Genomic DNA, 16,119 nt, shown 5'->3' with positions numbered 1-16,119 from the left:
AACAATCATCGACAAAACTGCAACTTATTTCACAGTGGCCTAATTTTGCAATAGCTCAACTTGAAATAAAATCGAGTATGAATTGTGTTCAGTTTTTGTGAATAATAAAGCATCACAATTGTCAGTGCAAATGCCTGTACTCAATCAGTTTAGGGATCTGAAAAGAAAGGAAGGCTGTTGAGACGTCGGAAAACAAAGACAAGGGTTTTGAAATCAATGCAATGAAAGTATAGAGCGAGTCAGGCAGCATCTCTGGAGAGCAAGAATGGGTGACATTTCAGGTCGAGACCCTTCTTCAAACTGAAGGGTCTTGATCCGAAACGTCTCGCATTCCTTCTCTCCAGAGATGCTGCCTGACCCTCTGAGTTGCTCCAGCATTTTGTGTCTAAAATCCAGCATCTGCAGTTCTTTCCTGCACAATGAAAGTAGAGGATTTGTTATGGAATGATAGATGAGCAGGAATCTTGCCAAGTTAAAGGAGTATTTATAAATGCAATATTTAGTTCCTATGTTACATTGTGGTTAACAGTACATGAGGTTGTAAAAGTTCAGAACGATTGAGGCATAAATTGGAATTAAGATGAGAAACATGAAAAGCAAAGCTGCATTGTGCTGTTAGCTCATCAGAGATGCTTAAGGCGATGCTGGAAAGATTTTATAGGAATCTGAGGGGTAACTTTGTCACACAAAGGGGGGTGGGTGTATGGAACGACCTGCTGGTGGAGGTAGTTGAGGCAGGGACTATCACAACGTTTAAGAAAGAATTAGACAGGTACATGGATAGGGCAGATTTGGGGGTATGTGCCAAATGCAGGCAATTGGCACTAGCATAGATAGGACAGGTTGCTCTGTGTGAGCAAGTTGGGCTGAAGGGACTGTTTCCACACTGTATGACTCTACGCTTGTGAAACAAATATAAACTAGCTTCCCCCCAAACACTGATAGCCTCATCACAGACATGTTCTCTCTATAAGAATGGAAATCTCTCAATATGGTTTAAAAATGAAATCTACTTTTGCGAATACCACTTTGAAAAATAAACATCGCTCCATATGTTTAAGTGGGTTACAATCTGTGTCAGTCTTACTATTTGGAAATGTTACCAGTAACAGCTCGCTGCTGGAGTTACATTGTGAACAGCACAATTCAAGTTGCCATAGACTACAAGACAAGATAGGCTGTGTTGTGCATGATAAAATGCATTACATTAGTTAATTTCTGGTGTTGAGGCAAGTGAGCACAATGCAATCTCATTATAAATGTAAATATAGAAATTTGGAGCAGGTAAAACTTGGTACATGCGATAATGGAAGTAGATATGGATGAACAGAAAAATACACAGAGATTTGTGTTTTAATAAGATACAGTCAGATACAGAACTGCAGTATTTTGCAAGATGTTTTGCTATAGAAGGCACTGTTCTATTGGAAGGGATAGGAAACTGGTTTGCAACTGACTTGATGTTGGGGTGGAATGAAGTTGTGGAGGGGTTGGGTCAAGGGGATGAATTTTCAGATCCCTACACTGATTGCTTTTTGTGGCAGCTGGAGCTGGAATGAAACTTGAAGATGGCAAGTAACCACAGTCAGTACAGTCAGTACATGTAGATCATGAGGGGATGAGTTGAAGATAGGGAGGAGCTTTGGAAGAGAAATAATAGCTAGAAGTGCATTATACTTACATTTTGCCTGAGATTGTATTCAACTTATGAATATGTTGGTACGGATGTTTAAATTCTTATATTTTTGCTCCAATAAGTGGGTTAATTATTTTTAAAAATTGCAATCGAAAGAATTTTATACAAATTAATTCCAACAGATTATAATATGATTTATTTTCCATTATTCGTCCATGTTTTGCTTAAATCAAATGTGGCTATTTTAACATGGAGACACAAGAGACTGCAGATGCTGGAATCGGGAGCAACAAGCCATCTGCTGGAGAAACTCAGCAGGTTGAGCAGCATCTGTGGAGGGAAAGGGTTGGTCGACGTTTTGGGCCCGCAGATGCTGCTCAACTTGCTAAGTTCCTCCTGCGGATTGTTTGTTGCTCCTAATTTAACATAATTAGTATTTGCCTTTATACAAAGCTTGCTGTCAGCATCATTAACAGAAGTGTGATAACTGTAAATATGATCATTACAGCGCTTGCCTATGGCCATTAAGGGTACTGGTACACAAACAATTTGTGCAGGTTTGATGTAATTGCAAGATGTTAGCATCAATTAAAATATATATTTATGTTTCAATTAAATCAGGTCATAGTAATTCGCCAAACACACCCTGTGGCATCTTGTGGTGAGTTTGTATCCATTTCCAATGGGAGGGAACAGATACTCACACTGCAGTGATGATTACTCCATTACATTGCATGAATAATACCGAGTTAGACTCAAATCTGTCTTGTCATTTGTGAATGCACGTCAGACAACACAGAGTGTTCAAAACATGATCTTTGTGTAAACCAGGTGACACTGGCCTTTGATTAATATTATCCTGTTACATATTCAGATGCTTATGGTGGGGGGTCCAGCAACTAACGGCATTGAATTTATCAGGCTCTGCCTTGCTCATTGCCAGACATATTTGTGGCGCAAATGTTATTTTCCACATAATCTGCTCTGTATAGGTTTTGCCGAATATAGTTGCTCTAGTTACGGAGGAAGGACGATGACATTGAGCAGTGTTCAATCATCAGCGAACGCTCGCACCCTTTATGAAATTGTTAATGAAGCAGCTGAAGATGGATGTGTCAAGATCAGTGTCCTGAGGAACTCACACTAAAGGCCTGGGATGATTGACCTCCAATGGGCACAACCTTCCTTCTTATACGAGGTATGACTCCAACCACTAAAGTGCTTTCCCCTTGATACACACTGACTTTAGTTTTATTGGTGTTGTCCAATGCCACACTCAATCAAAAGCTGCTTTTCAGGTCGACAGCAGCCAGCCTCACCTCCGGACTGCAATTTAGTTCTATCATCCATATGTGGGTCCAGGCTGTGAAGAGGCATGGCCAATACTGGAGCTCACATATTCATTACTGGGCTGGGATACCATTTAGTCCCATAGCCTTTGCCATATTGAGTGCTGCCACACGTTTTATTGCTATCACTTGGGGTTGGCTGAAGACTGGTTTACATGTTTGGAAGACTCTCAGGAAGAAGTCGTTGAATCATCTCTCTACATCAGCGTCTATATCTCTCGTTTCCCTCCCCCCCCCCATCTAGCATTTTCCCCACTACTGATGTTAGACTAACTGGTCCATAACAAGAGTCGAGTATAGGAGCAAAGAGGCCCTTCTGCAGTTGTACAGAGACCTAGTGAGACCACACCTGTAGTATTGTGTGCAGTTTTGGTCCCCTCATTTGAGGAAGGACATTCTTGCTATTGAGGGAGTGCAGCGTAGGTTAATTCCCAGGATGGCGGGGCTGTCATATGCTGAGGGAATGGGGCGGCTGGGCTTATACACACTGGAGTTTAGAAGGATGAGAGGGGATCTTATTGAAACATAAAAGATTGTTAATGGTTTGGACACGCTAGAGGCAGGAAACATGTTCCCGATGTTGGGGGAGGCCAGAACCAGGGGCCACAGTTTAAGAATAAGGGGTAAGCCATTTAGAACGGAGACGAGGAAACACTTTTTCTCACAGAGAATTGTGACTCTGCCTCAGAGGGCGGTGGAGGCCGGTTCTCTGGATGCTTTCAAGAGAGAGCTCGATAGGGTTCTTAAAGATAGCGGAGTCAGGGGAAATGGGGAGAAGGCAAGAATGGGGTACTGATTGGGGATGATCAGCCATGATCACGCTGAATGACTGTGCTGGCTCGAAGGGCCAGATGGCCTACTCCTGCACCTATTGTCTATTGTTTATTGTCTATTGACAGGATAGGTTTGAAGGGATTTGGGCCAAGCAGCGGCAGGTGGGACTAGTGTAGATGGGGCATATCGGTCGATATGGGCAAGTTAAGCCGAAGGGCCTCTTTACACAATCTATAACTCTAAGCAACTATGTTCCCAAATCTCCCAGCCTTTTAGCTCAGTTTTCTCCTGATTAAATCTTATTTTTGACCAGTTGGTTCCCAACCTGAAACATCATCTGTCCATTCCGCAGACAAATGTTGTCTGACCTACTCGGTTCCTCCAGCACTTTGTTTTTGCTTTTGACCAACACACTCTCAATTAGTGGGCTGGAGAGAAGGTTTGGCTGTTAATGTTTCTGTTCAGTGGCTTGGGGTGCTTTGTCACCTTCAAATTGCTGGTTCCCGAATACAAATAAGCAGAGTGCTGTGGGATTTTTGTTGCATTGGAAAAAGGTATGTCAATGTCCTTAATTTCACCTTTCCAGTTACACTCATGAGTCACTGAAGTCTTTGTGTTTTACTTTTCTATTCATCTGCTCGGGGTGGTAGTTAGAAACTGGTGAGGGAGGTAGAGCTAACAGTGGGAGAATATACCTTTAAGATTATCATAAACAGCCTTAGTTATTTTCCTTATTCTGTGAGAATTATTAAGCACACCTCCACTTCTGGCTAAATCACTGAGCAATCCTTGTGTCACAGGAGTGGAGGAGTATTGTGCCAGCCCAGTATTTCTTAGCTATAGGTGGCTGTGGAGGGGTTATTGTCTGTGACGTGGGTGGCACATTAAGGGGATGGTGATCAAACATTGCTTACCTGTGAGAACTGTGCCTCTAACTTCTCCAAGCTGGAGTTCTCTACCCTGTCAGGGTGAAATAAAGAGGAACAGTGATATAGCAAAAAAATAAATTAGAACTTCATATTAAGAATACAGCTTCTAATATTACATATCCTATATACATTTAGACTTTCCCCCGAATTTAGCATTGCATTCATTCAAAATGTATCAGCTTTCTGGAGTAAAGGCTTCATTAGTTATCCTTTGATGGCATTAACCATTCTTGATATAGAGAACAACAATGGAAGAAAACTCACATTTCTCTGGCTCAACCATGAGCCTAAATCGAACATAGATTACTAATAAAGCAATAAGCATCTTATGGAAAGCATATTTACAGAATATGTGCCTATTGCTCCATCCCTGGATACACCTCGTACCACTTTCAGCGCATCTATTAGAGGAGGGCATTGCAATGGTGCATAGACTGAAGATAGTAGCACTGGGCATCCCCAACATTGGGCTAGCAATGATGGTGCATCTTGGTCAATGTGGGAAAGTTGGGCTGAAGGGTCTGTTTCTGTGCTGTACGCCTTTATGAGAAGTATCGGTAATCTTGAGGCGCATAAAGGCCTACACCCCCTGGAGCTCGACCAATTATATCCTAGGACATTCTGGAAAGTAAGGGAGGCATGGCAGTTTTTTTGCAGTTAAGGATTCAGTTAAGACCTCAGCCATCCACACATAGGGGACCGATTCTATCCCTAGTTACACATTTTCTCTTAATAGACTTAAAGAATCTCTTGAAGTTCACCTTTATCTCCCAAAGGTATCTCATGTCCCTGTTTTGCTCTCCCAATTTCTTACCAAGGGGAATTTAAAATGCTTTATGTTCCTCAAAGATTCATTTGATTATAGTTGCGTACACCCGACATCTGCCTCTCCTTTTCTCCTGGCCAGAGATCAATATCCAGAACCAGGGGCCACAGTTTAAGAATAAGGGGTAGGGCATTTAGAACTGAGATGAGGAAAAACGTTTTCACCCAGAGAGTTGTGAATTTGCAGAATTCCCTGCCTCAGAAGGCAGTGGAGGCCGATTCACAGGATGCATTCAAAAGAGAGTTAGATAGAGCTCTTAGAGCGAGCGGAATCAAGGGATATGGGGAGAGGGCAGGAACAGGGTACTGATTGTGGATGATCAGCCATGATCACATTGAATGGCTGCACTGTCCGAATGGCCTACTCCTGCACCTTTTTCCTATGTTTCTTTGTTTCACTGATAAATCATTTTACCATGCAAGTCTTTGTTGAAAACAATAATCCAAACCCCTTTTCTCTTTCTCAGCGTTCAACACTGAAGACCTTGGCATGAAAACATTTCATTGAGAGCTACTGCCCATACAATTCATCATCTAGAGATGTAAAATAATGTTTTGCCAATCCTGTATAAATTAGCATTGTATTTTACTGTTGAAAAGAAACAGCTCAGGAAATATTTACTGGGTAATGGTTAAATCGAGTAACACCTCACAATAAAGTGGAGTATATTTAACCAAGAAAAGTCTTTTCCCAAGTCATTATATCACTGAGAACATCAAAAACATCTGTCAATTTGATATTTCGTATCAGTTTAATATGGTTGCAGAAATATTCTGAAGATGATTCATGTGTCGTGGAGCACTAGTACATTATTTTCATGGCAAGGCTTCCCGTGATGCCACATTTCTTTGCCTTAAGGATGGCAATTTCACTCCAACAAAACACAGGCATCAATGATTATCAAAAAAAGGTTCAAATGAATAAATATAATTTTCTCATATATATCCATTAAAATGTAGTCATTTTAAGAGTTTATTTTGCTGATATTGGCTCCTGATGGAAGATATTATATTCCAGAAACAGCAAAATATACAAAATAAACCTAAGATAAGAAGGTGGTGCATTGGAAGGGTTGCTGCCTTACAGCGCTAGAGACCCAGGTTCGATCCTGATTATGGGTGCTGTCTGTATGGAGTTTGTACATTTTTCAGGAGCTCCGGTTTCCTTAAATGGCTTGGTAAAATTGTAAGTTGTCCCACGTGTGTGTAGGATAGCGTTAGTGGACGCGGATCTACGGTCGGCGCAAACTCGATGGGCTGAAGTGTTTGTTTCTGCACTGTATCTCTAAACTAAATTAAACTAGAATCATTGCTAAACTCAAGATTCCCGACTTCTTGAGCTGCAAAATATCCAAGGTGACCAAAAGAGAATTGTCACTTCATGCAAGGGCTTTATATTCTTTAGGCCTGCTTCAGATTTCCTCTAGTTTCCTTGCATGTTGACAGATGTCAAGTCAAGTCAAGTCAAGTTTATTTGTCACATACACATACGAGATGTGCAGTGAAATGAAAGTGGCAATGCTCGCGGACTTTTGTGCAAAAGACAAACAACGAAACAAACTATAAACACAATCATAACACACATATTCTTTTACATAATAAATAATGGAAGATAAAACGTTCAGCAGAGTTAGTCCCTGGTGAGATAGGCGTTTACAGTCCGAATGGCCTCTGGGAAGAAACTCCTTCTCAACCTCTCCATTCTCACCGCATGGCAACGGAGGCGTTTGCCTGACCGTAGCAGCTGGAACAGTCCATTGCAGGGGTGGAAGGGGTCTCTCATGATATTGTTGGCTCTGGCGTTGCACCTCCTGATGTATAGTTCCTGCAGGGGGGCAAGTGAAGTTCCCATAGTGCGTTCGGCCGAACGCACTACTCTCTGCAGAGCCTTCTTGTCCTTGGCAGAGCAATTCCCAAACCAGATGGTAACGTTCCCGGACAAGATACTTTCCATCGCCGCTGCGTAGAAGCACTGGAGGATCCTCGGAGACACTCTGAATTTCCTCAATTGCCTGAGGTGGTAAAGGAACTGCCTTGCCTTACTCACGAGTGCTGAGGCGTGTGATGCCCATGTCATATCCTCAGAGATGTGGACTCCCAGATATTTAAAACAGTTCACCCTATCGACAGGATCCCCATTTATTCTCAATGGAGTGTACGTCCTCGGATGTATGTAGTTATTCCCAAGTCAATACATGCATGAATGCAAGGACAAGCATCAAGTAGCAATAGCAGTGAATCTGCTTCCTGCCAAATTCACCATCATACCAGCAAACGTATTAAATGTGGCTTACAGTAAATTGGCAGCATCTTCAATGATACTTTGCAACTAGATGAGAGATTTTTAGTTGCAAATATATTCTTTTACTGTTCCCATCAGGATTTTGGCCAGAATTCATGGGTAAAACCAAACTACATTAAAAAAGCATGTTACTTTTGAAAAATATCTCTTGTTAATTTTTCCATCAGGGTTCAAGTTCAACTGAGATAATGGAAAAATTAAAGTACCATGAAACCTCTCACAATAAAATGGAGTATGCTTCACCCAGAATTTTTTTTTCCCCCAAGTCATCCAATCTTTCTTCTAACAGTGTACCTCAGTACTTTAAAAGCTTACAGGGATAAAAGTGCACAGTTAAAAGCCAGAGAATGTCAAGATGAATAGCTTTAATCATATCCATTTGATTTTCCCTCAGCAAATATATAAAGTGCTGCATCAACCAAGCAGATTTTACCAGTGTTATTTATCATTCCAACCATCCTATAGATCCCCAGCTAATGTGCAGTACAGTTTGAGCCTGGAACTGGTCAATAATCAAGGCTAAAGTTTGTGAAGTGAAGCCTCTGACAGAGTGTGCAAAGTGCAGTTAGTATTTTCCTTTAGTTCAACTGCTCTTCCTCTTTTTTCCAAAATTCCCTTCACATACATGACTGGGTAACATCGCCCAACCTTGTAACCCAAGGCACAATGATAGCAGTCGCAACTGAAATGCAAGGTTGTGGTTTCAAACCCCCAAGGAAAACCATCACATAATTCCCTCTATTCACCATCACCACTGCTTTTTGTCCCCGAGCCAACATTTAGTATCAATGCTGCTACTGTCACGTTAAATCACTGCATATTAATTCTATCAATGAAGTGGCATGAGTCTATCTGTTAGTCAATGTTGCTTGCCTTGGGAGATGGTGGCTACATCCCCACTGCGCCAGCGGATGCAGCAGCAGACCCTGCTTCCTGGTTCACCATTGAATCTCTACTTAGTGTTTCTGATGGCTCTTCACGATAACTGCACCAATCCTTGACCTGGCTTCTCCAGGCTAAATGGTTGTGAGCTGGGTTCTCCCAAATGTCAATGTGAATGCCGAGTTTCTTGATATTTTGCTCACCCAGTCATTATTTCAGAGGTGGACACAAAATGCTGGAATAACTCAGCGGGACAGGCAACATCTCTGGAGAGAAGGAATGGGTGACGTTTCGGGTCGAGACATTTCTTCAGATTGATGTCAGGGGAGTGGGCGGGACAGAGATAGAATGTAGTCAGAGACAGGAAGACTGGTGGGAGAACTGGGAAGGGGAAAGAACAGAGAGAGGGAAAGCAAGGGCTATTTGACGTTAGAGAAGTCAATGTTCATACCGCTGAGAAGTGAGCTACCCAAGCAAAATATGAGGTGCTGTTCCTCCAATTTGCGCTGGGCCTCACTGAGAATGGAGGAGGACCAGGACAGAAAGGTTAGATTAAAAACTCAAATGGCAACTCAAATTTCACTGCACCAATTGGTGTATGTGACAATAAATGTCCTTTGGCCTTTGATTGGGAATGGGAGGGGGAGTTAAAGTGCGGAGCAATCGGGAGATCAGATAGGTTAAGGTGGACTGAGCAGAGGCGTTGAGCGAAAAACAATCAGCGAGCCTGCGCTTGGTCTCGCCAATGTGCAGGAGTTGACACCTGGAACAGTGGATACAGCAGATGAGGTTGGAGGAGGTGCAAGTGAACCTCTGCCTCACCTGGAAAGACTGTTGGGGTCCTTGGATGGAGGGGAGGTAAAGGGACAGGTGTTGCAGCTCCTGCGATTGCAAGGGAAAGTACCTGGGAAGAGGTTGGTTTGGGTGGGAAGGGACGAGTTGACCAGGGAGTTGCGGAGGGAATGGTCTCTGCAGAAAGCAGAAAGAGGTGGGAAGATGTGGCCAGAAGTGGGGTCCCGTTGGAGGTGACGAAAATGTTGGAGGATTATATGCTGTATGTGACAGCTGATGGGGTGGAAGGTGAGGACAAGGGGACTTGGTCCTTGTTACGCATAGGGGGACGGGGAGCAAGTGCGGAGCTGGGGGATATCAAGGAGACCCTAGTGAGAGCCCCATCTATAATGGAAGAGGGGAATTATGCTCTTATGTGAAATTCATGTTCTTTCAGTTTGTCCAATTAACAAAGTACAAATATTCCAATAAACAATAATTATAGCCAGGAAGCAGGAAATTCAAACTAATATTTTTTGAGCCTACATTTTTGATGCCTTCCAGAATTGAGGCAAACATACATTCCCTACATAGGGTTTGCTTGTGCATTTAGGGCAGTACCAAATGGCAGGGACCATTCCCAACAGGACAAGGTTATAATAGTTTTTTGAGGGCTTGTGACTAGTAAGTAAGTAAGTTTTATTTATATAGCACGTTTTAAGTTAACTTGCATTGATACCTGCAATTTAACTTGCTTTTCCCTTTGCGAATAGGGAAGATTCAAACAAGAGGACATGACTTCAGAATTAAGGGACAGAAATTTAGGGGTAATATGAGGGGGAACTTCTTTACGCAGAGAGTGGTAGCGGTGTGGAATGAGCTCCCAGTGGAAGTGGTGGAGGCAGGTTCATTGGTATCATTTAAAAATAAATTGGATAGGCATATGGATGAGAAGGGAATGGAGAGTTATGGTATGAGTGCAGGCAGGTGGGACTAAGGGGAAATAAATTTGATCGGCATGGACTTGTAGGGCCGAGATGGCCTGTTTCCGTGCTGTAATTGTTATATGGTTATATGGTTATACATGAAATAGATAATAAGTTTCCAAACCATAGAAAAAGGTTAAAAAAAAATAAAGAAAATGGACACAACACATTATAGAGTTCAACACAAACGTCCCCCCACAGCAGACTCAAACATTTCCACTGTGGGGAAAGGCACCAGAAAGTTAAGTCCTCTTCCTCTGTGAAACACCCGAGGTCGGGGTCCATTTGTGGCCTTACAGCCAGTCCGATGTTTTCAGGGCCCTCTTGCCGTGAAGATGGAACATCCGGCGTCGGGTGAAACAATTCCTCAAGCGGCTTGGCAAGTCTGGACTAAGCAGGCTGTCTAGATGCCAACCCTCCATATCCCCAATATTCTTCCTTCCACCCTCCCCAACACAACCTTTGCTATTTGCCAAGACAATAGACCTCCAATGACAAGACAAAAATTAAGATGACATCTCACCAGAGATGACACTGACACTGCGCAATTTTTTCAGGGTGTTGTGATCCCTGTAGTGTTGGCACCAATGCCAACAGACCACAGTAATGATCTGACAAAATATCGTACGACAGTCATCTTCTTTCAGCAACAGACTGCCAATCTTCATATCATTTGTGGTGATAAATGTGCTTTCATGGAAGCTGCAATTTAAACAATTGCTCGCCCTGATTATATTATAAATTACCTATCTTGTATTGGTTAAGGTTTTCACGTTCACTCTTAGATACTGAAAATCTGGGTACAGTGGCACTGTGGTTAATCACTGTACATGACCTGAGGTGAAATCCCAAAACATCGATGAAGAATTAAAAATTAATTATTTTTATCAATCTCAAATATGATATTAGTTATTAATAATGGTGATGATGGAAAGACAGGGTAACCATAATAATTCACTGTGTTCATAAATATTTTTGCTTGCTCTGGTCTGTATGCAATTCCAGATCTACAGTGATACGCCTTAAATGGCACGATCATATTAGCCTCTCCCCCATCCCCGGCAGTACATTCCAGGCACCCTCTGTAAGAAACATACTCAGTTCTAGTGCAATGACAGATAATGGGGGTTGTTGAAATCTTTAAACTGGTTGTTCCTATGGAGAGGGGGAGCGTGAAGAAGATGGGATTCACATTGGTGTGTTGCCAGAGTACAGCAATGCAAACCTATTTATCATGCGAGTGCCTTATAAAAGGCATTCCTGTGACAATGTGGTCTAAATTTCCCTCACAATGCTCCAAATGCAGCGCTGCCTAGAGATTGATATACAACGTTTACTCATAAGATACGGCTGAACAACTTACAATGTGAAAGGAAAGATAACTCCAAGACAAACTTCACTGCAATAGTATTTCATTATGAAATGCTTCATAATATGAGGCATTACTGAGTTTAGTTTCTTCTTGTTTTACAACAGTCAGAACAGAATTAAAACAATTTATAACCATACTACTACAAGGCAATGCAATACTCTAGCAATGAGTTGTGTACTTTATTAAGACCAGGGCCTAGAAATTCTTCAGCTTCCGCCACAAGGCTTGTTAAATTGTCACTTTATTTAGTTGAGATCAGGCTGTGTTTGCTGCAGCAATGGTATGCAGCCTACATGCACAGTAATATTTGCTCATGCACACAAAAGACCTTGCATCAGGAAACTCGCAATTAAGCAATTTTTCTTGCTGCTCCACAACACCAGAGTTGGCCGAGCAAATCTAGAAAGTTGCAGATCACAGGAAACAATGGTGGGCGAGGTTGTGATTGAGAGAGGCTCAGGATAAACTGGTAGAGAGGGTCAGACCAGTATTCTAGTGGGAGGATTGTGAATGTCAGGACTTTGAACGTTAGAGAGCAGCCGAATAACTTTATCAACTATAGAATAGTACAGCACAGGAACAGGTCCTTCGCCCCGCTATGTCTGTGCTGAATATTATGCTAAGACCTGCTTTTATCTGTCGGCACAATCCATGTTTCTCCATTCCCTACATACCCACGTGCCTATCCAAAGATCTCTTAAATGCCACAATTGTATCTGCCTCCACCACCAACCCCAGCAGTGTATTGCAGGCACTCATTACCCTCTGTAAAAAAACTTGCCCCACCCATCTCTTTCAAACTTTGCCCCTCTCACCTTAAACCTACGCCCATTGGTTTGTTTGATATTGGAGCGCTTGATACTAATCCCTGGAACTAATTGATTTTAAAGTGTTACTTCCACTCTGTAAATACATACAATTATGTATTTAGAGAGTGTACAGACTGTACAGACTGTGATATTTTACAGTAACACAAGGCCAAAACAATTGATGGTTCATAATTGAAGATTATGAAACTCACTGTCTTGAGTTTTCATGACAATCTTGAACTTTGTACATCTGCCATTGAAAATAAACCGTGCTTTGGCCTCAGATTTGTAGTCCAAGAGCTCTTCCATTATCAGCAATAATTGTAAATGATTCACAGGCCTCTTCAACAAGGTATTCATATTTAGTGGAATATGTACACCGGTTCAACTATATGGTTTATGAATGATGTAGTGTGGGATGAAAATTAACTTTGGGGATAGGAAGTATAAAATAGCAAATTGGCTGGCATTTGTTGTTGCTCATATTGGTGGTCAGATTTCATGGCCAACATGACTAAGTTTTGGAATAATATAGTAATTCTTGATGAGTTGATGCATCTTAGCCACAACTCCAGTTGTAATGCTGTTAATTGACTCCAATAAACCCACTTCAGCATCCAATATTTTGCATTATTATTTGCAATAATTTGCAAATCCAAGGATTTTAATTTTCGTCTACCTTCAATTTTCCAGCATCTGCAGTTCCTTCTTAAACATCAGGATCCAATAACCTCAGTTGGATGGAAACACAAGTGACGCCTCATACAACCAGAAGGCTAGTTGCCATTCAAACTTTGTACACACCCATTAAAATAAAAGTCCCTTGAATTTACAAATATCTTGCAAGATATGAATACGTTCACAAAAAGACAAGAGCTGAAAATATGAGTAAAAGGGAGAATAAGATGTGATTCCTTTGCGCAGTGGTGAAGAAACTACTTTCAAACATCACTGTTGAACCTTTAACAGTTATCTAATACATTAATTTGCCAGCCACAAGTCAAAAATAAAACTTCAGACTAAACAAATGTTTAAAGATATTTAACTGCTAATGTAGGAAGTGAGAAATTGGATTATGCTGCTCCAATATACCTCAAGTTTAAATATGCTTAGTGTAACTATTTATGTACAAATCCAGGGAATTTCCCTCTACGTGGAAATATTCAGTTATTTGCAGTACAGCTATTGACCCTCTTTTTCAATTAAGCATTTGCGGCAAATATGATATAACATGTAACCTTTAGTACTGCTTTCAGCTTCGTAGGAGCGGAGATTTGTGAAACATTTATAATATGTAGTTTCCAATCCAATCCACCCATCTTTGTTATGTATAAGGAAACCCAAGCCCTGAAGAAAGCCACCTGGTCGCAGAGACAACCTGCAAACTGTACACAGACAGGAAGGAACCTAAGTCGATGGATTTGAAAATAGCGATCATGTGGCACCATTTTCAGATGTTATTGCTAAGTTCGTTGAACTGGAGCTGAGGCAGCAACTCCACGAATTTCACCACAGCTGCTCTATGATCATCTTAAATGGCAACACATTATGAGGGTACACAAAATTGCTGGAGAAACTCAGCGGGTGCAGCAGCATCTATGGAGCGAAGGAAATAGGCGACGTTTCGGCCCGAAACGTCGCCTATTTCCTTCGCTCCATAGATGCTGCTGCACCCGCTGAGTTTCTCCAGCAATTTTGTGTACCTTCGATCTTCCAGCATCTGCAGTTCCTTCTTGAACACATTATGAGGACTCCTTCATGTTCCCATTTTGTATACTCACATGACCATTTCACTGTCCTCCAATGTTTCTCCAGTGCTGAGTTACCGTACAGCAAAGTTATTCTTACCCAATGAGTTGTGGACAGAGTATCACCAGCAACCCTCCCCATACCTTCACTGTTACCCCTTGTCATAACCCAACAATCTAACTTTCACCTTTTAATTCTCTTTTTTTTTGCCAAGTAGCAGTGACATCTGAAAAATGTATCACACAAACGCAGAGAACACTCAGTTATTCTTCATTGCATTTTCCTTTTGCCTTTCCATTGACTATTAAATTGTCAAACTGCCTGACTAACGTATGGCACTGAATGGTCAGATTTTTACTTCAATTGAATATTGGGAAGATTGCTGTCGGCATAAATGGTTTCTCGACCAATGATTCCATTTCTTTCTCTGGCTCAATGCGAACACAAGCTGAACTTTTTGAACGCTTAGTACTCTGCTTGACCCTGAGATGATCTAAGGAACAAGCGTCCAAACCATCAATAATGCTTCATTTTCCGATTTCCATCGCGTCACCCGTCTTCACAACTGCCTTAGCTCATCAGCTACTGAAACCTTAGTTCATGGCTTTGTTACCTCTAGATTTGACTATTAATTAACCAGCAATTAAAGCACACGGCATTGGGGGTTCAGTATTGATGTGGATAGAGAACTGGCTGGCAAACAGGAAGCAAAGAGTAGGAGTAAACGGGTCCTTTTCACAATGGCAGGCAGTGACTAGTCTTATGAAGACTGACTGGATAGACTTGGTTTATACTCTCTAGAATTTAGGAGATTGGGAGGGGATCTTATAGAAACTTACAAAATTCTTAAGGGGTTGGACAGGCTAGATGCAGGAAGATTGTTCCCGATGTTGGGGAAGTCCAGGCCAAGGGGTCACAGCTTAAGGATAAGGGGGAAATCCTTTAAAACCAAGATGAGGAGAACTTTTTTCACACAGAGAGTGGTGAATCTCTGGAACTCTCTGCCACAGAGGGTAGTTGAGGCCAGTTCATTGGCTATATTTAAGAGGGAGTTAGATGTGGCCCTTGTGGCCAAGGGGATCAGAGGGTATGGAGAGAAGGCAGGTACGGGATACTGAGTTGGATGATCAGCCATGATCATATTGAATGGCGGTGCAGGCTCGAAGGGCCGAATGGCCTACTCCTGCACCTAATTTCTATGTTTCTATGTTTCTATTCTGTTATTCTGACACTTTTGGCTGGCCTCTTGTGTCACTTTTTGAGTGCCCATCCCCTTTTCCAGTGTACACCCCTGTCCTTGCAGAACAGCATTGGCTCTAGTAAACAAAAAACAGCCCAGTTTTAAAGTTTCAATAATTTTCTTATTTTCCATGGCTCCGTAATCCCTTGAGTTCAACAACCTTTGGCGATCTCAGTGCTCCTCCACTGAAATGCAGAAGCTATGTATAGCCATGTGGCTCTAAACGACATTGTGTGCAGGAATTAGGTAAATACGCATCCTTTGGTTAATTACTGGTATTATATATGAGAATCAGATCATTTTTACTTACAATGGAACTATGTGACATTTTTTATTTCTAAGAGTTTGAACACAACTGACCTGATGTAAAATAATGTAGATTAATGAATCATTAGTAGATAACCAGCTTTTCATGGAGACAACTAATAAGTTGTACACTTCATATTTTTATCTAATAGGACATGACTTATGAAGCTAGCATAATTACTTCCATCA

The 16,119-nt window shown here is 41.7% G+C and overlaps 1 protein-coding gene across 4 annotated transcripts in view; it reads right to left on the bottom strand.

Annotated features, from left to right (window-relative positions):
- The window catches only part of LOC129713242 (phosphatidylethanolamine-binding protein 4), a 204,920-nt gene that overhangs the window by 81,865 nt on the left and 106,936 nt on the right, over window positions 1–16,119 (bottom strand). For all 4 annotated transcript variants that reach the window (XM_055662181.1, XM_055662182.1, XM_055662179.1 and 1 more), the window contains one exon: window positions 4,674–4,719. In XM_055662181.1, the coding sequence (XP_055518156.1) occupies window positions 4,674–4,719 (46 nt within the window). The remainder of the gene's footprint in view (window positions 1–4,673; window positions 4,720–16,119) is intronic.

This window comes from Leucoraja erinacea, chromosome 35 (assembly GCF_028641065.1).
Source record: "Leucoraja erinacea ecotype New England chromosome 35, Leri_hhj_1, whole genome shotgun sequence".
Classification (NCBI taxonomy): domain Eukaryota; kingdom Metazoa; phylum Chordata; class Chondrichthyes; order Rajiformes; family Rajidae; genus Leucoraja; species Leucoraja erinaceus.
This window is presented reverse-complemented; position numbering and strand designations above follow the sequence as displayed.